The 26378-nt window shown below is 34.6% G+C and overlaps 1 protein-coding gene across 1 annotated transcript in view; it reads left to right on the top strand.

The window, feature by feature from the left end:
* The window catches only part of LOC150092464 (dynactin subunit 1-like), a 334669-nt gene that overhangs the window by 74067 nt on the left and 234224 nt on the right, over nucleotides 1-26378 (top strand). Inside the window, exon 5 of the mRNA XM_090414876.1 lies at nucleotides 12531-12625. Coding sequence (XP_090271002.1) covers nucleotides 12531-12625 — 95 coding nt within the window. The remainder of the gene's footprint in view (nucleotides 1-12530; nucleotides 12626-26378) is intronic.

The following is a 26378-nucleotide window of genomic DNA, read 5'->3' as shown; positions in this document are numbered from 1 at the left end:
CTGTATCTGATGTTTAAGTAAAGAGCAGTTGTGTATTGTGTGAGAAAACTTGATCCATTAGAGGAGGCCCATTTCACACTGTATCATCATCTTCTAACATGAAGAGGAGTTCTGCTGATACTATGACGATTACTATGAGAGTAACTACGAGAATACCGTCTTCGTAGTGAGACAGGACCATGATCTTCTGTTTCCTCAATAACCACCGACACAAGTCAAGGGCTAGGCTGGAAAGCCAATTCAAGGCCTCATCCGTCACCTTGTGGATGTTCTGTAAGCCACCACCGTGAAATTGGCACCTTGGGCAGTCGTACACAATATGAGTAATCATCTCAGCCATGGGAGAACAATCACAATAAGGGTGATCTGACAGCCCCCATTTATGTAGAAGATAGCCACATCTGCCCTGGCTAGTTCTGATCCTGTTTATGGATGACCAAATCTTCCTGGGAAGATCAAAACCAGGCTGCAGAGCACAGGGATCTTCTACCAGGAAGCTGTTTGTTGGGAGATTGTTGGTCCAGTATTCTCTCCATATGTCAGATATTGATGGCAGCGCAGCTGAAGAGAGTTCGTCCATGGACCAGAGAGGCTTTCTAGATTTGAAGTGAAGACTAGGTGGGTTTATGAGAGTCTGGTGTAGGGGTAGGAGTGGGTTGCTCATTGTTTTATTAAATTCCTTAATTGAGGCTTGTCTTCTCCGTATTTGTGGTGGAGCAATGTTAGATAAAACAGGCAGCCAGGAGAGAGGGGTGCTTCTCACTGTCCCACTAATTGTGCACATGGTAGAGTTCAGCTGGGTGTCTATAATGTTAATGTGTGTACTTCTTTCCCAGACAGGGGCACAATATTCTGCTGCAGAGAATGTGAGGGCTAGTGCAGACGACCTTCAGACTTCTGCACCACAACTCCAGGTTATTCCAGCAAGCCTTGAAATGATGTTATTTCTGGTTTTAATTTTATTGAAGAGGTTGATGATGTGCCTTTTATAGGTTAGGCTTCTGCCCAGGCTCACTGCAAAGTATTTTGGGTGAGGCTCATGTTCTACCATTTTTCCACAGAAGGAAAGGTTGAGTTGTCGATTCGCCTCTACATTGTACAGGTGAAATACTGAGGACACTGTTTTTGTTGGATTTAGCTTCAAGTACCACTGCTTGAAGTACTCTTCCAGGGTGTTCAGGTCTGTATTCTAGGTTGGTAAAGGAGGTGGATTGATGTAAGATCGCTAGGTTCATCGGCGTAGATATACTTGCTTTATCTGGTATGAGGTAGATCATACACATAGATGTTCAAAAGTATAGGGGATAACACAGAGCCCTGAGGAAAACTGTTGTGAAGGAATCTGGGCCTGCCTCTTTTTTCCACCAATATGGACCTGGATCTTTCTGTTGGAGAGAATAGATTCAAAAAGTTGTAAGAGTTTTTTTACACTTTATAATATTTCCTAGTTTTAGGAGGAGGCCCCTGATCCAGACAGTGTCATAAGCAGATGTTAGGTCAATGAAAGGCTCCAGATTTAAGTTTCTTCTGGAAGCCTGCTTCAATTTTGATAATAAACATGTTTTTGTTTTATAATTACCTGGTTCTAATTCCTTAGCCAATGCACTATCCCGAAAATATAAATGAACCTGCGGGAGTAGAATAAAGTTACGGGCCACGACTTGCATGTTAAGAAATTGTATAGAAGTATTAAATTATTTTTGTTATCTCCTCGCCCTGACTTTCAAACATAAAAGGGTCAATTAAGTGGCTCAGTCGTTATGAAGAAATAAATTTCTTAATTGATATTGTGCGATTGCTCAGGGACTGTTATGTTAGATAGACCTACTACACGAGGTCTATCTAGCTACAGAAAAAAGGGGAGGGCAAGAATAAATTTAAGTAAGGAAGTAGATAGATAGAATAGAAAATAAAGTAAAGTAAAGAAAGTAAATATTTTACAAAGGTGCAGCCAACAAAGATTTAATAAGAATTTTAAAGAAACAACAAGGTTTCAGGGACAGCAGTGGGCTCACTCCCTTAGCCAATTTCTACCTAGAACACTTGGAAAAGCTAGCTATCAATACAGCGACTCTCAAACCAGTACTTTGGCTACATTATGTTGATGATGTCTTTGCTATTTGGCCACATGGTCCAGACACATTGGATACATTCTTAGCACATTTAAATAGCCAACACCCAAAAATCCACTTTAATGGAACTGGAAGCTAATAACTGTCTGCCCTTCCTGGATCCACTAATCACACATCTTCCAGATGGTTCCTTATCTTTTTCAGTTCATATAAAATCCACACATACATGGAGATATTTGCACAAACAGTCACACCATCATGCATCTCAACAGTATGGTATCCTAAAAACACTAACTCACAGAGCTAGAGCGATTTGTTCTAATGACAATGCTTTCACTGCTGAACTCACTCGCTTACATCACTCCTTATCTTAGCCAATGGCTATAATCCCTATAGGATAGAATAAAAATACTAAATGCTCCTCAGAACCCCCCCCCCTCCTTCCCACTCTCTCCCACAGAAGACTGCAGCAAAACTGTCACCATCCCATACATTCAAGACACATCTGAAAAGATATCTAGAGTGCTTAATAAACATCAGCTACACACTGCATTTAAATCTTATGTCAAATTGGCAACTCTCATCCATTCACCCAAGGACAGAATCTCTTCTTTATCATGACCAGGAGTCTATGAAGTGCCCTGTTCATGTGATCGAGCTTACTATGATTGGCAGGAAGAACTGTGAACATTCACCTCAATGAACATAAAAGATACATCCAGCACTGTCGTTATGGCAAGTCTGGTCTAGCAGACCATGCCTTATATACACACAGGATCAATTGGAAAAAGACAAAAGTACTACACAGAAGTCGTTATAAGTCAAGTGAGATTATTTTTTGAATCAACAGAAGCCTTGGAACATACTTCAAACCTCAACAAGGCTGTATAAATTTACCAAAAAATTGGGAGACAGTCATCTTAAGACCTAATTAATACCTGCTTTCGCTCTCTCTCCATTTTTTTTCCCCTCCAATATAGATGGTGCCTAATTAGGATTTTAGTCTTTGTGTTGTCCATTGCAATTGTTTAAAACTAATCCCATTGTTATACCAGATTGTTGTTGTTTCATGTACTGTGGCAAACTGTTTTTGTGCTTTATTATTTTTTTATTAGTCTGTGTTCTCATTAATACCATTAAATATAAATTAACATATACAGCAAACAAATAAGCCTTTCCACGCATATGTACTCTTCTAATTAAATAACCTCAGTTTTAAACCATTTGTTTTCAGTGTCATAAACCAATCAGGATTTGTCATTTTCCTTACATATAATTTTATTTACAGCACTTAACTAGCTATTTATTTATTTATTTATTCGTATGGAGTTTCCTCCCTTTTCTCCCCCATCCCTGTTGGGGCAAGTTGAGCCCCCTCATGGAGGGGTTAAGTATTTATGATTGTAGATCCGTGTGTGTTCACAGGGCCTACTTGCGGGATGAAAAACCCCAGATAAATTGGTGGAAAAAATCCTGCTGTCCACATCCAAGACTGGCTAACTTGGCTATGGCTGAGGAAGATCCTTAAACTCCTCTCATTGCCGACGGGAATAGAATCTAGGACACTCCTTCTCCAGGCATATGGTTGCAAAGTGCATAGCACTAGTCTAACCACTTGGAGAAATTTGTGTGGCTCCTCTTGACATTTCCATGCCATTTGAGCAAGTTTTGAATAGTCTTACTTACTAAAGTAATATTGAATAGTCTTACTTACTCATAAAACCATATAACTAAGTAGGATCAAAACATAATATAATAATAAATGAATATTCCAATTTGAATTAAATAATAGATTCATCAGTTTTGATATAAATGATGATCTGGTCTATCAGAAAATAATGACTGTTACCCAGAACCTTTTGCAATATTCACTTGAAATAGCTAGTACCACTGAACAGGAAACAACACAAAATTTCTGTTGAAACAAGATAGCTTTTGAAGAAATAAAGAAAAATGAAACAAATTGGAAGTCTGTTGCATAAAATTGAAAAACGGAACAGTGCAAAACAATCAGAAAACATATCAAAGAAGAAATATTAAAATTATAAACGTATACAACAAATGATTGAACACAGTTAGAGCCACAAAAAAAAAAAAAAGAGAGAGAGAGATGATTGCACCCAAACTACAAAATGGAAGCATAACAAGAGATAGATATGCTATAACAAAAAGAATTGAATAATTTTACTCAACATTTTATCAAAATGATAAAACAAATAAAAAGACAAACTGGAGTACCACAAATTCTACCAGAAGCAGTGTTGTGCATTCAAAGCTTGCAAAATGGTAAAGCAGAGGATAGTTGAACATCATAGCTGAACCTCTAAAACCAGGTGGGAAGTGATCTACAAAATCGTGGCTAAACTTTTTACTATATGTCTGAAGAAAAATGATGTGCCAAGAGCTTGGGGAAGAAAAAAAAACTATCCTAAAAGACTTGAACTATCAACCCAAACTAAGAATAACACAATTTAGGATGCAAACTGGATCACAAAAGGGGTATGTGGATAAGAAATAAAACCAGTCTTTGACATTATAGAATGAAACATTTGAAATGGTAATGGGCTCAGTACATTGTATATCAGTGATATACAAAGTGCTTACATACAAAATCCTTGCTCATAGGCTTTGTGCAACTCTGGATCATACATGGCCAAATGGACAGGCAGGCTTTAGAGATGCTTCAGTACAGCTGCCCATATTTAAGATATACAACAGGTTATCTAATGGTGCAATGAATACCAGTTCCCATTATGTCTTGGTTTTATCGATTATGAGAAAGACTTTGATTTGTTAATAACTTGTGCAATACTTAAGGTGCTATGAAATCAACAAGTGAAGGAGCCATATATATAAGAATCATCAAATCAGCATACACCAAAACAACAGCAATCAATTTATTTTAATAGAAAATCTTTACTGTGGACATACAAAGAAGCATAGGACAAAGTGATAGCCCCCCCCCCCCCCAAGACTATTCACAGCATATTTAGAAGAAACAGCCAGACTTCTTGATTGTGAAAAAAAAAAGGTCTGAAAATAAATGGGAGATATTTAAGCCATTTATGCTTCATGGAGATAAAGTACAGACTTGTATCTGTGAAAATTCCAAATTGTTAGCAAAACAGTTGGTGTAAAAATAAAACTAAAGGAAATCCAATCTATATTTGATAATTGTGTGCAACCAGAAATAATAAAATCAATGGTGACTGATTTTATTATTTCTTATTATTTTATTTATCTTATTATTATTTGTCAAAAGACAAACAACACTTGGCTGGGAAGCATTTGGAAAATTGTATGTAATATTCAAAAGCCAATTACTGCTTTGCCAAAAAAGGAAAGTTTTTAACTAGTGCATTCTTGTTATATTAGCATATGGCTATAAAACATGCATATTAAATATAAACGAAACTAAAAAACTAAGACCAGCACAATTTAGTACAAAAAGATGTATGCTTGCTATTATCAGACAGGCTCATAAAAGGAATACTTGGATAAGAAATTAAACCAAAGACTTTGACATTATAGAAAGAGTGAAGCATTTGAAGTAACTCTGGACTGGGCACATTGCTTGAAGACAGGACCAATGATGTAAAAAAAAGAACTACTGGATTAAGTTCCACAAGAGGGGAAAACAACCGCAACACCAACCAGAATAACAATGATTTGATGTAATAAATTTAGTTTAATCCTTTATCCAAGTGTGAGCAAACAAAGTTTGCACCTGAAAGTATCTTCAGGACTGGGGTAAAGTGGTGCAACACCAGGACAACTCCTTGCAAAGGTGGAGCAAGATACTAACACTCCTATCTCAGTATCTTCCATAATGCAAAACACATCTCCTTGTGGATATGTCTAATGTTATGCATTAAGGGAAGGGCCACTACCCAGACTAGTTTCAACCTTTATTGAGGTCTCTTCAGTAGGAGCCAGGCCCAAGTGGAGATACCAGCCAGAAGCATTAGCAAGGTCATCTCTACCTATAGGAGTTGCCAAATGGCGTGCCACCTTTTTAATAAATTACTCTGGATTTAGAGAAAGATGTTGAAAGTTTATTTTTCACTTGGTTAGAATATAATAAATTTAGTTTAATCCTTTATCCAAGTGTGAGCAAACAAAGTTTGTGCCTGAAAGTATCTTCAGGACTGGGGTAAGGTGGTGCAACACCTTGCGGATATGTCTAATGCATAACATTAGACATATCCGCAAGGAGATGCGTTTTGCATTATGGGAGATACTGAGATAGGAGTGTTAGTAGCTTGCTCCACCTTTGCAAGGAGTCATCCTGGTGTTGCACTACCTTACCCCAGTCCTGAAGATACTTTCAGGTGCAAACTTTGTTTGCTCACACTTGGATAAAGGATTAAACTAAATTTATTATATTCTAACCAAGTGAAAAATAAACTTTCAATGAATTGATGAATCGTGATTCTAGTGGTAAGACTTATACGTTGGTTAGACATAACTGGTAATTAATTTACGGAATTAACAACGCATATAAAGTAAATTAATTAAAGATAACTTTAATGAATCACTTCTATATTTCGACAATGTCACATTGTCATCTTCAGGAACATAAAGATATGGTATGTGCACTACAGGAACTAACAAAGCAAATGAGGCAGAAATTAAGACACTAATTTTGTTCCTAAAGTCCTAATGGTGCCCTCTTGCGGGCTAATTTGGTAGTCTTGGCCGTTGGGCTGAAGTTCTCATAATGAAAGTCTCCCAAATTTGGGGCAGTTTCATGCACCCAAATTTGTTGAGGTTAGGAACGTTTTTTAGAGCTGCTGAAGATTCTTTGAATAATCTTTCGTATTTAAACTTGCTGCGATGGATTATTTTTGTCTTCTTCCAACGAATTTTATGGTGGGTATCTAAGGCATGGTCTGCCAGCCCAGAGCGGCTGTACTGGTGAAACCGGATGTAGTCTTGGTGTTCTGAAATCCTGATATTTGTTGTTCTGCCTGTTTGGCCAAAGTAGGACAATTTGCAGCTGCAAGGGACCTGGTATACACCAGGTAGGTCTAGGGGAAGTGGTTGGTCTTTGGTAGAGCGGATAAGGGATGCCAACTTTTTATATGGTCTGTAACAGGAAGTAAGGTCATATTTCTTGAGGATATTAGTTATTTTTTCAGAGGTGCCCTGGATGTAGGGGATAGTGATAGACTTGGTGTAGTCTTTATTGTTGAGGGGGGGAGGGGGGTTGTGGTTTTCAGGTTTTAGTATTTTTTGGATTTTTTTGGGGTTATAGCCATTGGCTAAGAAAGTGTTGAGGATGTGGTTTAGTTCTATAGTCAGGGCCTTGTCATCTGAGCAGATTAATTTTTTGGCTATAACCTGCCTATCCATACCGCCAACAACGTGAGACTGGATGTAGTCGGTGTTCTCACTAAAGCCTAACCTCCAAAATCCAACTTATCCAAAAACGAATATACAGCCATACAAGAATTAAAAAACAACAAAAAAATAGTAATCACCAAAGCTGATAAGGGAAGCGCCACTGTGGTACTCAATCAAAAAGACTACAAAGGTAAGCTAAATTCTTTAATACGAGACCGTACTACTTACCTCCCCATTGAATATAATCCGACCAGCTCTCAGATTAGAACTATCCACAGACTCCTTAAGAAAGTCACTTCTTGGCCTGTGGAAGTCACCAACAAGCTTAAACCTTATAACTCTAGACCCCCCCGATTATATGGACTCCCAAAAATACATAAACAAAATGTGCCATTACGTCCCATAGTGGATGGCATTGATTCCCCCACATATAAATTAGCCAAACATTTAGCCAAAACGCTCACACACTACACTGGCAACACACCATCACACATAAAAAACTCGGCCCACTTTAAAGCCAGTATAGAAAACCTCACACTCCAACACACTGACATAATGGTCAGTTTTGACGTCTCCTCCCTATTCACTAATGTCCCACTCAAAGAAACCCTTGAGCTCATCCAAGCCAAGTTTCCTCCCGATATCTCAGCCCTATTTCAGTTCACAATGAACTCAGGCTATTTCGTTTGGCAAGGAAAGTTCTACAAACAGATAGAGGGGACAGCCATGGGTTCACCACTTTCCCCACCCTTGGCCAATTTCTTTATGGAGACATTTGAAGAAAAAGCCTTAAACTCCGCCCCACAAAAACCCACTATTTGGCTTCGTTATGTGGATGATGTGTTTGCTATTTGGCCACATGGCTCAGACTCACTCCACTCCTTCCTAACACACTTAAACAACCAACATCCCAGAGTCCAGTTCACCTTAGAAAAAGAGGAAAACAACACCCTACCCTTCCTAGACACTTTAATCACCCGCCAGCTTGATGGATCTTTGGTTTTCTCTGTTTACAGAAAACCCACCCACACTGGCAGATACATTCACCAGCAATCCCCCCCCCACACACACAACAATATGGGGTGATAAAAACACTATATAACAGGGCAAAATTAATCTGCTCAGATGACAAGGCCCTGACTATAGAACTAAACCACATCCTCAACACTTTCTTAGCCAATGGCTATAACCCCAAAAAAATCCAAAAAATACTAAAACCTGAAAACCACAACCCCCCTCCCCCCCTCAACAATAAAGACTACACCAAGTCTATCACTATCCCCTACATCCAGGGCACCTCTGAAAAAATAACTAATATCCTCAAGAAATATGACCTTACTTCCTGTTACAGACCATATAAAAAGTTGGCATCCCTTATCCGCTCTACCAAAGACCAACCACTTCCCCTAGACCTACCTGGTGTATACCAGGTCCCTTGCAGCTGCAAATTGTCCTACTTTGGCCAAACAGGCAGAACAACAAATATCAGGATTTCAGAACACCAAGACTACATCCGGTTTCACCAGTACAGCCGCTCTGGGCTGGCAGACCATGCCTTAGATACCCACCATAAAATTCGTTGGAAGAAGACAAAAATAATCCATCGCAGCAAGTTTAAATACGAAAGATTATTCAAAGAATCTTCAGCAGCTCTAAAAAACGTTCCTAACCTCAACAAATTTGGGTGCATGAAACTGCCCCAAATTTGGGAGACTTTCATTATGAGAACTTCAGCCCAACGGCCAAGACTACCAAATTAGCCCGCAAGAGGGCACCATTAGGACTTTAGGAACAAAATTAGTGTCTTAATTTCTGCCTCATTTGCTTTGTTAGTTCCTGTAGTGCACATACCATATCTTTGTTCCTGAAGATGACAATGTGACATTGTCGAAATATAGAAGTGATTCATTAAAGTTATCTTTAATTAATTTACTTTATATGCGTTGTTAATTCCGTAAATTAATTACCAGTTAATTGATGAATCATCAAATTTGCTGGAGTGACATGGGGAAGGAAGCCTGTCAATGGGCTTTGAGTCAACATCGAAAGGTCTTCATCCAACAGTGGATCGATAATGACTGATGGGGATGACTATCTTATGATCTAGTCTGCCTTCTACCGTTTGCATTTAAGTTGCCAGTCTTTAAATTTCCCCACAAGTAACCCAGGCATCTGCACTATCATCCTTATGCTCTTTTTTCCTATATTGAACATTAATGGTTACTATAATCACATCCATCCATCATTTCCATAGTTTTACTAATAGCAGTACTATCCATTCCTCTTCATTTGTGCACTGATCTTGTGCACAAAAGATCCAAGCTTCAAGATTTCCCATAACCAATGTTGTTAAACACTGGTCTCCTTTCCAATTCTCCACTGAGGTGAGGACAACCTAGTGAATTTCAGCTACCAAAACGCAATCTTGTTTCTCATGAAAAAGATTTCACTTCCAATAATCATGCAGAGGTTTCTGTGGTTAAGAAGTTCAATCGAATTATTCCGGTATTGTGACCACATGTTTATTAAAAAAAAACTTTTTTTAAAAACTAAACAAGTACTAAAAAATAAACCCAACAAGTTTCGTTAGTTTTCAGACTAACATCTTCAGAGTTAAAGAGAACTAACAGTTTAAAGCACAAAGATTTTTCATGTTCATAATACCAACAAATGAACTTGTTTTTTGTAATTTCTTATAGTTTGTGCTTTAAACTGTTAGTTCTCTTTACCCCTGAAGATAACTAACGAAATTTGTCGGGTTTGGTTTTTAGTACTTGTTTAGTTTTAAAAAACAGTTGTTTTTTTTTTAATAAACATGTGGTCACAAAACCGGAATAATTCGATTGAAGATCTCACTTCATTTCCTCTTATCTTTGATAATATGAAATTTCTGTTTTTGGACTGAAATATTCTAGCCTTTTCTGTCCCCTAGCCCTCTCAACTTGCAAAAAAAATGTGTCCTTTTCCATTTCTTGCACATTCAACACACATCAAAAGCCTTTTTAAAGATGCTTAGTGATATCTAGAAGAGGGCAGTTCACTTAATAGATGACTCCCTTTTCTGTAAGTATTTTCATTGGTATTGCTTTACCAAACTGGAGACCATCATTACTTCACTTTCTCTCTAATTTATGAAAACAACTTATTAATTTGTAATTTATAAGTTGCTCTTGTCTACTTCTGTTTGTTGGATCAATCTTTCTTAAACCATTTACCCCATCCATATGACCTTCAGCTGTACAAGGAAAAACATCAACAGTTTCTTGCTTTTTCTTTAATCACTACCAACACATGACATTATTGTGTTAAAAATTTTGTTACCTCTCATGTATGGGTTAGTTAAAATTCATTCCTAATCACTCAACCAGCAGAACTGAGTAAAAATTATATTTTCTTGATTTCAGTTTGTTTGTTCTACTGCTATTTAATATATCTAACTCTTTTTTTTATGCAATTATTACTACCTGTCCATTACTCTCAAGAGCAATCACCTGCCTCCAAACTTTTTTATAGCTCATGTCCTGAAGTTAGGATATTTGTAGTGAAAAAAGTAGGATCTCCAGTACTGAAAAAAGTTAACTATATAAAGTTAGGCTAATAGATTAGTGAGTTGGATAGGAGGTGGACTGTCTGATGGGCAAATTTAGGGATAGCAAATTTAGTTATAAATAGAATATAGCTTTGATTTAGTTTTTTTTCACTAGAGATCAGGCCTGTAGAATAATGATTGATCAAATCATTGTCACTTTGGCTTTCAGTTATATATACAAAGACAAGCTACATTACATTTTTAACTGCAAGCCAAAGTGACAATGATTTGATATTATGGTCATCATCTGGAGTATTGAAATGTTGGGAAATTAAAGTAGTTATTTCTAACTTGGTTGTAGTCTCCATAATTTTACTAAAATCAATGCTGATCACCATGTAACACTAAAAGAAAGTTTTGTCTATCTGTATGCATATTATTCTACAGCTGTGACTGGATGAATTGTATTCAAATTTGGTATTTGAAAACCTTAGAAAAAGTTGTTGAGCATTCTCATTTTTGTTTCATGTATACTCCTATTTATAGAATTATAAATGCTATAAATTTTTGACAGAAAGCCTGACAATTAATTGAGAAAGAAAGAGTGCTGATCTTTTTTTATATAATCCATTCCTATCTTACTATCTATCTTAAGAATATGCACTTAACAATTGGTTGGTTTGTGGTTTATTGATGTAAAGACAGGAAAAGTCATACTAAGCCATTCCAAAGTTTACAGCATTACATCTGGTAATGGGTTTACAGACATGTCTCATAAGGTACTATGTCTGTTTACCGACATAGTACCTTATGAGAACAGATCTTATGAGAATAAGAACTAACAATCCTATTTCATTGAAATTAGTGGCAATGCCCACATTTGTGTGTGTGTGTTGAGAGGGTGACTTTGAATAAAAAGATAATAGTATTTTACCTGATAATTGTAATACAGAGTAAAATTGCATTCCCCTAATGATGTAGTAACCCTCTCTTAATAATCCGGTTATACAGTATAAAGATTCATGTTCGGTTATTCTTAATTTGTGAATAGGAAAAAAGCAATAATCATTGTCATCTGCTACCTAAGAAGCTGATTATCTTTTTACACAGATAGTAGGAATTGATTATTCACCTTTTTAATGTGCCTAATAACTCTCCTTTTTTTTCACTTAATTAAAATCAGTTTTAATATAAGGTTTTCTCTTGTTTTTGCATTGTTAAAATTTTTATTTATATATATATATAATATGAACTTTGTATATTCCGAGCTGTTACATATATTATCAATTAGTATGAAAATCCATGCTGCTAATATGGAAATGAATTGCTATATTATGAATTGTGGAACCTCCTTGTGACTATTCTGATAATTTCTGCTCTACCTATGTAATTTTTATAAAACTATGTTACAACCCAAATCATACCTTTAAGTGCTATTGCACACAGGTAAAAATGGTAGCTATTTTGCACTGAAATATAATAAAATATCTGATATTTTGTCACAAATATTTTATATTTCACAATTCACCATTTCTATATTTTTTAATTTAGATTATTTTATAATTTTTTCCTTTTCACATAAGGTCAAAATGAAAAAGAACAAGATAAAAAGACAACAGAAAAAGGAAGAGAGCCTAGTATTTCATCTTCCCAGTCCCCACTCTCCACTTCAGTTGAGGTATGTAATTAAGGAATTATAATTATTTTTTTGCTCACATTCTCTCTCTCTCCCCCCCTCCCCTTGTTAGCTTAAATGAATAAGTGTGTTGATTCCGCATCCTCAACATTTCAGTGATGTTATCTTTTTTATCTTTTTTAATTAATAAAAAAAATTTCTATGGTAAGTATTCCATGTGTTAAAGCATGTTGTTTAGAAACAAAACCTCCTTAAATTATTTAAAACTGTATATATAGAAAATTCTAGTAACATGCTTCTGAAATAAAGAAATAATGTGATATATCCACATAAATGATTTAATTATTTATCTAATTACTTAGCTAGCCATTATGCTAAAAAAAACTATTAGATAGGTGTAAATAAAAGTTCATTTACAATGTTTTAGATAATGCTGATGCAGTGTAAATAAATAAATAACATACAAGAAGGCTAAGCCTGTTGTAATTTATGGTATTGAAAAGGATATGTTGTATATATACATACTCAGAACATTTGCACTTCATCATTAATGGAGGACATAGTTTTTCTTATCTTGTTTTCTTCTGATTAAATTGCTTAATCAAAATAGACTATATATAAATCAAAATCTTACCTTCGGTTTTTACTGCATTGAGGAGTGGGGGAAAGGAATGCATCAGCTGTTTCTTTACTTTTTTTTACATAGTTGTCATAAGAGATGTAAAGTACACTTATTTCAAATGATGTTGTTTTCAATTAGTATAGAAAGCTAAACTTGGCATATGTGTTCTTCTTTTATCTGCATTCTTGATACATTCTGAACTCCCTGAATGGCCTTTTTAGCCAACATAGTTATCACAAGCATAATAACTCTTATACTTGTATATGCCTAGCAGCTTTATTGATCCAGATATCCCATTCAAAAGGTTGAAGATACTTTTATATCTTAAGATACATTCTTAAGAAGGATAACTGAGCCTTTGAAATGCATTTCCAGAATGGATGCCCAATTTTCTTAATTAGTTGTAGAAACAATTATGCCATTAACGGGATTCAGAAATTGTTTTTGAATTAAGCTAATAGAAAGTATATTTCAAAATATGTCAAAAAGTTCTACTCAGAGAATGTATCATTTGCTACAGTCAACTCTTAGTATAGCAAACCCTTAGGAATCACAGGAATAATTTACTATAATGAATTTCCTTTAGAATGGCATTGTTATGGCTATTAAGCTTTGGTTGGGACTTCTTGTTCGTTTATTATTAAATTGAGTGAGTTTGTTATAACAATGTTTGCTTTAGTGAAAGCCAACTGTAGGTATAGACTTATAAATATACTATGTTGTACACTCCTAATAGCCAAGTGGATAGCAACTCTGATCTTCAACCAACAAGTTTGAATCCTGCTGTGTTGTGGATGTTGGTAAATGCCTTTAGGTGGTAGATAAATTACATTATCTGAAATGCCACTCCCATCCTGCTTATTGAAAGCTTAAAAACAGTTTACATTTAATCTCTGAAGAAGAGATTTCTGGGTTATCTAAGTCTTAGATCATGTCTAATGGGATTTCTTTGCATCAAGTTATCTACTTGGATTGCTGCATTGTTAAATATAAATCTGCCAATAATTCCTCAAGTTTCTGTAGGCAATGATATGGTTAAATGTAAGTTTATGTATAAAAATGTCAAACTTAAATTTAACCGCATTATTGCCTACAGAAACTTGGGGAATTATTGGCAGATTTATATCTAGCAAAGCAACAATCCAATTAGACATAAACCAAGTCAACTTGAAGAAATTTGTTCTGTAGGAAGACACTGGAAAGCTAAACAAAATATATTTTGTTTAGCTTTCTTATCTGCGTGTTCAGGCAATAATAATATTATCAAAATATAAAGCCCTAAGGAATATTTATAATACAATATCATTATTCTCAAAGCAGATAAAGGGAACATATCCATTGTAATGCATACCATGAATATGGATACAGAGGAAATGAGCCAAAAGTGGGGTCATTCCAATTGAAAACATCAAGTGACTGAGTTGTATAATTATTGAAAGTTTATTTTTTCACTTGGTTAGAGTATAATAAAATTAGTTTAATCCTTTATCCAAGTGTGAGCAAACAAAGTTTGCGCCTGAAGTATCTTCAGGACTAGGGTAAAGTGATACAACACCAGGGCAACTCATTGCAAAGGCGGAGAAAGCTACCAACACTCCTAGCTCAGTATCTCCTATAATGCAAAACACATCTCCTTGTGGATATGTCTAATGTTATGCATTAAAGGAAGGGCCACTACCCAGACTAGTTTCGACCTTTATTGAGGTCTCTTCAGTGGGAGCCAGGCCCTAGTGGAAATACCAGGCAGAAGCATTAGCAGGTCATCTCTACCTATAGGAGTTGCCAAATGGTGTGCCATCCTTTTTTAATAAATTACTCTGGATTTAGAGAAAGATGTTGAAAGTTTATTTTTTCACTTGGTTAGAGTATAATAAAATTAGTTTAATCCTTTATCCAAGTGTGAGCAAACAAAGTTTGCGCCTGCAGTATCTTCAGGACTAGGGTAAAGTGATACAACACCAGGGCAACTCATTGCAAAGGTGGAGAACTTTACCCTAGTCCTGAAGATACTTCAGGCGCAAACTTTGTTTGCTCACACTTGGATAAAGGATTAAACTAATTTTATTATAATATTTAAAACAGTAGATTGCTTCATGAAGGAAAATAATTTGCTATGGTTAAATTGTGTAGGAATATGCACAGATGGCGCTCCTTCAATGGTTGGTTCAACAAAAGGTTTCACAGCTTTAGCAAAGAAAGAGAATGAAAATATTATAATTACTCACTGCTTTTTACATCGCGATGCACTAATTGTGCAAACTACTGGTAATGAATTAAAAAAGGTTATGGACAAAGTTATTCAAATGGTCAATTACATTAAAAGTAGACCTCTTAAATCAAGATTATTTGCTAAAATTTGTGAAGATATGGGGAAAAAATTTAAAAAACTTATACTACACTCAGAAGTTCGTTGGCTGTCAAGAGGTCGAGTGCTTTGTCGTGTATATGAATTGAGGGAAACGATGCTTAAACTTTTTGAGGAAAATCAACAAAATGAATTCTGCAATCTAATTCAAAACAAATTATGGTGCACAAAATTAGCATATCTTGCTGACATATTTGAACACTTGAATAAAATAAACACCAGCATGCAAGGAAAAGGATAAAATATCTTAACAGTGGTGGATAAAATTTGTGCTATGAGAGACAAGATAAAAATTTGGAAAAGGAAAGTGAAAGAAGGAAATTTTGAAATGTTTTCCAAAATTGCAGACTGTGAACTAAAATGTGATATCAGCTCACTAATTGTTGACCATTTAACAATGCTTGGAGAGAAAATTCATCACTACTTCCCAAATATTTAAATACAAGACTATGATTGGATCAGAAATCCACTTTTTTCAACTGCAACGATTAACTTGTCACTTATTGAAGAAGAAGAATTAGCTGAAATAAAAAATGATTGAAGTCTATTAATGATGTATGAATAGGGTGATTTAGACAACTTTTGGATTTGTGTTTCAAAAATGCATCCAAACATAGGTAAAAAAGCATTAAAAATTCAGCTTTCCACCTACTACATACATGTGTGAAGTATCCTTTTCAACGATGGCAAACTTGAAGACATTGAAATGTGGAAGCTTAAGAATGCTTGATGACGAAATGCGAGTGTCTTTATCTACTATTCCACCAAATCTTGAAACGCTGTGTTCATGCCATGAAGCTCATATATCTCATTAAAATTTCTTTCTTTTCTTTCTATTTCTTATAGCAATGTCATTAATCTTGGAAATAAATATAAATATATTATATATTTTTATTTTGTATATTTTATTATATATAAAAATACAGTATGATCGAAAAAACTCAACCAGCGAGCTATGAAATCTGTTTTCCCTATATTAAATACATTGATAAGAAGAGAGAATCATTTCAGCTCACTTGATGTATTTTTTATTCGATCATACTGTATTATATATTTTTAATAAAAATGAAAGGTTTTCATGAGATAGGTTGTGTCGTGAAACAAGTTTAACCTCTGGTTTGCTAATAGACTGTGTCCTGCCCTCAAGATGAGTATAGTCTAACTATATCACGCAACCTTTAAAGGAGTTATATGATATTTGATCTTATCAAATATCAAAAGGAGTTGCTTGTTATAGTAATGATGGGATCGGTTTTAAAAGGAGTAAGTGATTAATCACTTACTATAAATAGTGAATTTTTATTAACCCGGTATCGGATGAACAGGAAGAGATTTTTAAATAAACCTTCTAAAAGTTATACAAAATATAATTGTAAAAGCATATACTTAAACTACATCTGATCTGGCCACGTGACCCATGAGAGGCACATCAGACTGAATTACTGTGCTGCGAAATTATGTTTGTCTAAAAAGTGTGTCACCAACATGAAAAGTTTCAAAAGCACTGCACTAGGATTTGCAAAGAACAAATACACTGCAGTTAAACGTACTTATAAAATTTGGTTCTGTTTTAAATTTTTAAAGTTTATTTTTTCAAAATATATGATCTTATTGTCAATTTTAATTTTAATAATTACCATTGTAAGCACATCAGACATAATGATTCAGTCATGAAATAACCTTTGATGCTTGAGTGGAGTGGCTGGAACAATTTCAAAGCTCCCTGAAGCAGAAATAGTGGAGGACAGCAACATTTTTCTCATCATCTGAGGCATAGATGTGATACATTTTTGTGTTAATTTTCTGCTTTTTTAAATCTTTCTTTAAACAGCTTGCTTCCATGTTCATTGTCTTCAGTAGATTTAAAAAAAAAAAAATAGAATTTTATACCGACAGTATGGCTAGAACTTAAATTGAGAGCACAGTTTACAGTGTCATTATAAATTAAATTAATAAATGTTAATTTTCCTTGATTTATTTTTTACTCCCTATATGCTTTTCTCACATGGCTCACCACTCAGGAATCGAAAAGAAATTGTTTTGCTAAGTGTGCTAAATATGCAACAGAAAATTATAGTTTTCTTTGCAAACTATCTTTGCATCCTTTCAGAATGGAGAGCCTTTTTTCAAAAGGCTCTCCATTCTGAAAGGATGAAAATAATGAGAATTTTGCTTTATAGCCACCTGATTAAGGTATTTCTCATAAAAATTTCAATTTTTTTTAATTTGGTCCCTGCCCACATAACTGTTTTGAGCTTCAGAATCAGCCATTTTTAATTTTGTTACTAACTTTGCACTCTCACCCCCCCCCCCCCATTGAAATGCTTCAATCAAGATGATTTGGCACATACATATCCCACTATGTGTACACATAAAACACAAAAAATGAGAGTTGTAAATTCAATGCAGAGTCTACAGGGATGAGTACAAAATGAGGAAAAGAACACTTAGAAACACTTACTGGCCGCCATCTTGAAAAAATTAATTTCAAAAATTGAAGTAAAAAAATTACATGCCTTGAACATTACAATGGCATTAAAAAATAAAATAATTCGACAATCTGGAAATAAGCTGCGATTAAATTTTAGTCTTCCAAAATTTTGAAAATTCTGTGGATCCTCTGAATAAAAAATGGTTGCCATTTTTTTATTCATAATTAATATTAATCATGAATAAAATCCTGACATCCTATTAATTCATAATTAATAGGATGTCAGGAAAACTAAAAAAAAAAAATCTCTCTAAAGAATAAGTAACCACATAACTCACTTTCATCAAAATACAAAATTATGCACTTTAAATTTGGTTTGATGATTTCATGTGCAGTGACCCCAGTTGAATGAAGGAATGGGTGAATCCTTATGACATCCTCAAAGAGGAGCTCCTGCATTTCATCACCTGTTAGGTTTTGTAAGATCTTTGCATCTGTCTACAAGAAGCTGAAGATCATCTTTATTCCGAACATCCTGCTATTTTGACAGTGTGCATAACTCAGTATAAAGTTCCATAAACGAGAAATGCCTCTCTATGTAAGACTTTATGGTAGGGACACTAGGAGTCTGCATGCAGTCTGTCTAGGACAGTATCATAAAAAACTGAAGATATGTGTCACTGCATTCTACAGATCCCATTTCTAGATTATTTATTTACTGATGTTCGCTGGATGAAATAATATCTTTATTTTAAGAACTTTTTCTTCCTTTTTATAGTCAGATTATTTGAACACACTCAGCGGGATCTTTTTACTGTTTGTGGGCCAAGTGTGAAATCAAGAAGTTGCCTAAGGCAAAGTTACATACTGGGAAGAGACCTCCTCGTATCTACTTAAGGAATGAAGAGGAAAAAAACACCCAGATCTTTAGCCTAATATCCAATCCTCACTTTCTCATGGTACATCATGCTAGTATCTATCTGCTTGGATACTGAACAAATGAGGATGTTTTGACAATTTGGGATTTAGCTGATGAAATTGTATTCTTATTAGCTTGAATCATAATAAAATAATGGTACATCTTGATGGAATTTCATGCCAGCTGGAGTGTCATCCAATTAAACAACCACCGCACACACACATATACACTGTTTTTGTCAGAAAACCAGGGCAAATAATGAAAAGTCAGCCACTGGTACACTGCCAAATCACCATTATCAGAGTTCATGATTGGCACCATTATTGGAAAAGAAATGAAACTAGATGAGAGTCTTCTAAGCAACAAATATTACTATTATTACATCACACTTCCAGGGAGCCCAAAGACTCATCGAGGGAGGGCATCCATCTACTCCACAACTTTTTGTCTCACTACTCCACCAACCTTCATCATCTAACACCACTGCCATCTACTGCCAACTACCACCACTAGTCCTTTCACAGACAATCATAAACATCCATGCCCACGGCGGGATTTGAACCCGCAGCCTTTTCACTGGAGAGCGGATGCACTAACCACTCGACCAACCACGCCTGAATATAAGATGTTATGTTCAGGCAAAAATGAAAAGACACGAGGACAATCTTCTTAAATGGCAGGCAGTATTGGTATAAATAGAACAGTGTAAGTTTAACAGAAAAAGCATCAGATTATTAAAAAAAAAAAAAATCTGAAGCGAATAAATATCGCATCATTCAAACCTGAATTGGAATGACTGTCTCTCCTTACCGAAAATATGGGAAAGTCATACTCATATCACACATTACTAATAATTTTATATATATATATTTTAAGTAATCTAACGCTTCTTCTGTTAACCATTTGGTTATTCTATTTATGCCAACACAGAGCTCTTATCATTTTAATTAATCCATTATTTGCATTCTATCTTGTACTCCACTAGCTTTATGCCACTGATGATGATCTTTAGTTTTTAGGTTGAAATATTTGGCTGTTAAAGTTTAATTCTTTCTTCGTCCTTATCTTGGATTCACATATTATTTTGTCATACAATTATGGCACAAGTATTTCTAAAAAAATCAGTTTGTTTCTTGTTGGAGAGCTAAACATCAGAGTAAAAAATGATTACCCCACACACATATAAATGTTTTGGGAAAATTTGAAGAAAAGAGAAAAGCTAATAATAATGGTAAGTGCCTGCTGAATTTTTGTTCCTGACTTTTACTGGTCATTATTAATACCATGTTCCAACATAAAGATGTGCAAAAATTCACATGGAGAGAAAATACAAAAAATAAAAGAGGTACCATTGACTATGTTATTCTTGATAGTGATATCTTCATACTTGTTGAGGACACAAGAACATATAAAGGATTTGAAGTAGGAAGTGATCAGCATTTAGTTTTGAAAAGAGTAAAATTGAATATCATATTAAAAAGAAGAATCTGTAATAAAGAGTTTAAAATAATCAATGTTGAACATCTTTCAGATATGAACTATAGACTCAAATAGACAAATATAATTCAAGAAAAAATGAAAGTTTTGAAAACAAGAAACAAACTGTGGAGATTCAATGGCAGACCCTGAAGAAAACATTAGATTTAGCCAGAGAGGCATATGATGAAGTTGGTTGTAAAGATAGCAAAATCAGAACCTCATGGTGAACTCGGAAGTTAAAGAAGCATTCAAGGAAAAGAAGAAAGCCTATTGAAATATGCTGACAAGTAAATCAGTTCATGCTCTGAGAGAATATTAATACCATGAGATATTATATAGAGAAAAATGTAGAACACAAATCAGTGTATAAAACTAGCTAAACAAAAGTCATGGAAAGACTTTGGTAAGAACATGAACATAGAAAATAAATATCATGAAGGCGACAAATTATTTGGATTGATATTGAAAAAGCTTAAAAATGGAGAAAAGAATCTAATGTAAAAGGAATAAGAGATAATAAAGGGACATGAAAACTAAAGATGATAGATATTTTAGATGTCTAGAATAATGACTGAAAGATTGCTAAATATAGCCAGAAGTATGAAACAAGCAGTGACAGCACAGTGGTAGTAAACATTCAATAGGAATGCAATCAGGAATAGAATACATATCAATACTTGAGGTAGAAAAGCCATTCAAAACAAGAAATATGGAAAAGCATCTGGAGTAGATGATATTTGATCAGAAACATGTAGATATAAATTACAGTGGCTATACTGCATAATTCGAAAGCCTGGTCTGAGGATTGAATTATTATTATTATTATGAGTCAAGGACTCATTGAGAGAGGCTATAAATCATCCAAACCAGCTGTCATACCTTCCCTTAAATTCTTTCACACTAGATGCACTCACTATACCCTAAAGGCAAACTATTCCACTCACTCACTGCTTTGTAAGAGAAAAATCTAGCTCTTACCCCTTTCTTACTGTGAACAAACTTAACTTCCATAATGAAAAATTTCATCAGATACTATTCTATAATACCCACTCAAAAGTTTATAGACCTGTATCATATCACCCCTCTTTCTCCTGTTAACCAGAGTCTGAATTCCAGATTATTTTAGTAGAGCCCTCATAGCACCCATCTATAAAAAGGAGGTAAAAAAAAAAAAAAAGTGAGAGTTACAGAAGAATTACTTTAATGAGTGTTCCAGGTAAGATTAATATAAGCATACTTGAGAAAAAGCTAAGAAAATTTTCAAAAGGGAAAGAAATTTGAAGAACAAGCTAAGATTAAGCTATATAGAGTTGTCACGATCAGATTTTCACTTTGACAGTATATCTGAGTAATCATGGGAATATAAGAAGGACTTTAAGTTCTGTAGATTTGGAAAAGGCATATGACAAGATCCAATAGAAAAGCTGTTCAAAACATTACAGTTATATGTTGTAAATGGAACATTATATTCTCTATATGTTTTTATATAATGAAACCTGTGGTGAATTCATCACTAAAAAATACACGTACTAACTAACCACAGTGATAACTTTTAAAAAGAATCTTCACAGGGTATCTCCTTTCTGGATTTACACATTCAAAGAAAAGAAGACGGTTCCATCGGCACGTCTGTATCGCAAGCCTACATTTTTAGGTCACTACATTCACAATTCTTCTGCTCATCATCCATCTCAGAAATTTGGCATCATTAAATCACAAGTTTCCAGAGCACACAAATTCTGCTTCTCTGAAGAATCTCTAAACCAAGAACTAGAAATAATCAAAAATACAGCCATACTAAATAGATATAATCTTAAAATAAAAAATCATCGGTCACTTCTCCACACATCAACCTAGACAAGAAGAATTCCATAGGATTCCCATACCTTACGAAGAAATAACAATTTTGCCACTACTTACAAACCCATCGACCAAATCTATAACTTGTTACCTTCTCCTAAGGACAAACTCTCACCTCTGATGTTACCTGGCATTTACGAGATCCCATGCTCCTGCAAATTGTCTTACTTTGGACAGACAGGTAGTTCTGTTCATCATCAAGAACACATTCGTCTTTTCAAACCGCGGAAATCTGGTCTCTCTCAACACGGAGTTGAAAATCCAAACCATAGGATCCATTGGGAAAAGTCGAAACTTTTACATAGATCTTATATAAACATGAACGTTTATAAAGTGCTGAAGCCCTACTACACAGACCAAATTTAAACCGCAATCTTTATATATGTTAATTTTTTATTTTTTTCAATTATATTTTTAATTAACTTCTATAACACGTTACTGCACGCATATTGAGATTCCATTGTAATCATGCACCCTAACTGTATGTTATTCGTAGTATTGTTTGAATTACTGTACTGATGATGATGAAATATTTACATATTAAAAGTTATCACTGTGGTTAGTACGTGTTTTTTAGTGATATTCTCTATATATATTGTCTATATTTGAGTTGTACATCAGCAGTTAGAAATCAAGGAGGTACATGGAGATGGTTTGATTTTAAATCACGTGGGAATAATGATGCACATAAATTTCAGTTATTTGTCATCTATATGGGCCACATTATGAAGAAAGTAGCATTATTTTTGCAAGTGATATTATACTCCTAAATAAATCCATTACAAGTCTGCAGGATTTTCCTTAATTGAATTGGATAACTGCACTATCAAACATGAAAACCAGCAATAAAAAGACAGACTTAAAATAGGCAAAAAACCATTCAACTTCATCCTCAATGGTGTTAAATTCTGTATAATTTTAATTATATTTCCTATGTATATGTTGTTACTTATTGATCTCTATATATATTGTCTATATTTGAGTTGTACATCAGCAGTTAGAAATCAAGGAGGTACATGGAGATGGTTTGATTTTAAATCACTTGGGAATAATGATGCACATAAATTTCAGTTATTTGTCATCTATATGGGCCACATTATGAAGAAAGTAGCATTATTTTTGCAAGTGATATTATACTCCTAAATAAATCCATTACAAGTCTGCAGGATTTTCCTTAATTGAATTGGATAACTGCACTATCAAACATGAAAACCAGCAATAAAAAGACAGACTTAAAATAGGCAAAAAACCATTCAACTTCATCCTCAATGGTGTTAAATTCTGTATAATTTTAATTATATTTCCTATGTATATGTTGTTACTTATTGATCAACTCTATTCTATTCCTTAATTATTCTTACCTATCAAAATCTTGTCTTGTTACTACTCGAATTAGATTCTCATCCGCTGTGCCTTTTCTATAATCCTCTGTGGCCTATCCTTCAAAATTTTGAAACGTGTGCAAAACTCAAACAAAGAGAATGCTTCAAATCAGAGCCAAATTCTACTTGATTGAAAACCTCTTTCAGAATTAAGAAAATTTATTTGTTTCGCTGCGCCATCTTAATTCCTATGCAAGAGAAAAAATTCTTGTCAGAGATTTAACTTACAGACTATCATGTTTTCAAAATCTAACAAATTAAATAAATCCTTACTATACTTATTTCAGACTAGATTGCAGTCATAGCCCGTTCTTATCTAAACTCCCACACTTCAACTTATTCAGGTTCTAATTTTTTAGCAAGAGGTGCATTGACTTGAAATATCAGACATATTTTGGGTAAATAAAACAGGAATGTTTATTATCACTAAGGCATGAAACATGTTAATCAGACTAAATGCTAGGTCCCAAAAATGCAATACTACACAAGCAGACAAAGTTTAATTTACAATCAGCATATTATGTTGAAAGACATTAGCAGAGACAAGCAGTCTTATTCCCATTCACTTAATTCAACTTCATAGATTATTATCTTTCTCTCCTCTTAGCCGTTAAAATACGACACTCTAGATTAGGCTATTAACAATATCTGGAACAACTTACTTCTAGAACTAACACAATTCCTTAATGGAGGATTAATCTCTAAAGTCCTACTATATATCAACAGGTCCGATTATTAGAAATTTAGTACTTTCATTCACAGTGGTCTAAGAATACAATACAAGGATATAAAAGCTTAACATTACCGACCGGCTTAGACATTCAAGAGATTTTTCTTATCTGATCCTATTTCAGGCTTTCTTCAGGTAGGTGCTTGCTTGTCTTGAGATCGGTTGTCCTCCGTTTCGACTTTCCTGTGAATACGGTCACAATTCACTTAAACCTCTCTTGCTCGGAGCGATACAGCTAGAGCTCCGCGAACTTTGGCGTTCGCTGGTTATCTCATTGCATTGAAGAAAATGCTTGGACGGAACCGCTATTGGACCATATCATCTCCGCTGACCATTTTTGCCCACTATACGACCCACACCCGAACTTAAAAAAAAAAAAAAAACTAGAAAAAGAGAGCTCTGCTCATGCCGCCACTTCCTTTTATACTCCCCACGTCTGCTCTCCGTATTACGTCATCACCTGCAGACGTCACCTAAGCTTTTTCTGCACACAGCACCTTCTCTGTTCGATAGCGTCCCCACGTGGGTATAACACACGTGTCCCAACTTTACACACCGACTGCCTGGGGTTATGTTTACAATTCGATTACATTTTATCTATACTTTGCTCTGACTTTTGTAATACAACATAATCTAAACAATGTTTTGTTTCCTGTCTGCTGTTTATAGGACCATTTATGAAATAATACATAGAAAAATACCAAAATTATTATTAGCATATTTACAATTACTATTCTTGCCTATTTACGAGCATTTTTTCTTTTGAAATTTTGCAACTCAGTTAAATCCTGAACGAAATGCTCAAAAATAAATTAAGCCTTTCATTCCAGATTTAGCAATGGAGAACCTATAGAACACGTAAAACCTTTCAACTATTTAGGTGCAATTTTTAATGAAAATTGAAAATTAAATATGGAAATAGACAACAGAATTAGCAAAGCTGGTCTAGTAGGAAGTCAATGGAATAAATTACTATGGAATAAGAAAGAAATTAGTCAAATTATACTAGCTGTATATAAGACAGTACTCAAACCAGTTTGTGGATTCTTCTTGTTAGAATGAAACACTTATCAAAGGCTGCGATATGAGATACCGAGAAAGATTAAGGGAGGAAACAATGGCAGAATCATACTAAAAACAAGAATATTAGCATTTAAGAATGTATGAACAGTGCTAACTTAAGGTGGTATGGTCACTTTAACAAAATTAAAGAGGAAAAGTTAGCAAAATGAGTGGTTTTTTTTGCCAGAATGGTAGGAAAAAAAGATCCAGGGGAAGATTAAGATCTAGGTTGATTGATACAGTAAGAATTGCTTTAGAAGATTGAAATATAAGATCTAACAGTATTGGTGTCTTGACAAGATAAAATTAATTTGGAAAAAAATTGTCGATATGAAGTTCATAATTATGTGACCTTTTTTATGTAGTTCTGTCATAATATCCTGTACACTATTTGAGGATCAAATAGTGCATATCAGGAATTTGATGAATGATGTGTACAATCAAAGAGAAAGTCTGTAGGAGCATCTTTCTTCTACTGACAAACTTATTTCTTAAGTCATTCAAGTAAGAAGTGGATTTTTAGTCTGATCAGATTTGGAAGATGACCTATAGGTCTTTCATAGTTGCCTTATTTGCATACCAGAGAATGCATTTTACTCTGGAACTGGAAGTCAACAAAAACTTAGATTTTCGTTTCAGATCCCGTTAGAGGATAATTGCAATGTTGAAACAAGCATTGATGTCTGAAGATAGTCATTTCGCCTCTTTATTACTCCTTGATGACCCCACCTGGACTACTGCATGCAGATTTGGTGTCCCGGATTGGGAGGGGATAAAGAAACAGCAGAAATGGTGTGAAGAAGAAAAGTTACAAAGATTATATTGTAATCATTTTTAGAGTATATGAACTGCAGACACTAGTAAACAGGAGAAAGAGGGATGATATGATAGAGGTCTATAAACTTCTGAATGGGTGTTATTGGATATCGTCTGATGAAATTTTTT

The sequence above is a fragment of the Typopeltis vanoorti genome, chromosome 26 (genome assembly GCF_054136105.1).
Source record: "Typopeltis vanoorti isolate ZY-2024b chromosome 26, IOZ_Tvanoo_1.0, whole genome shotgun sequence".
NCBI lineage: Eukaryota > Metazoa > Arthropoda > Arachnida > Uropygi > Thelyphonidae > Typopeltis > Typopeltis vanoorti.
Note: the sequence above shows the minus strand (reverse complement) of the source record. Positions and strands in the feature narration are given on the sequence as shown.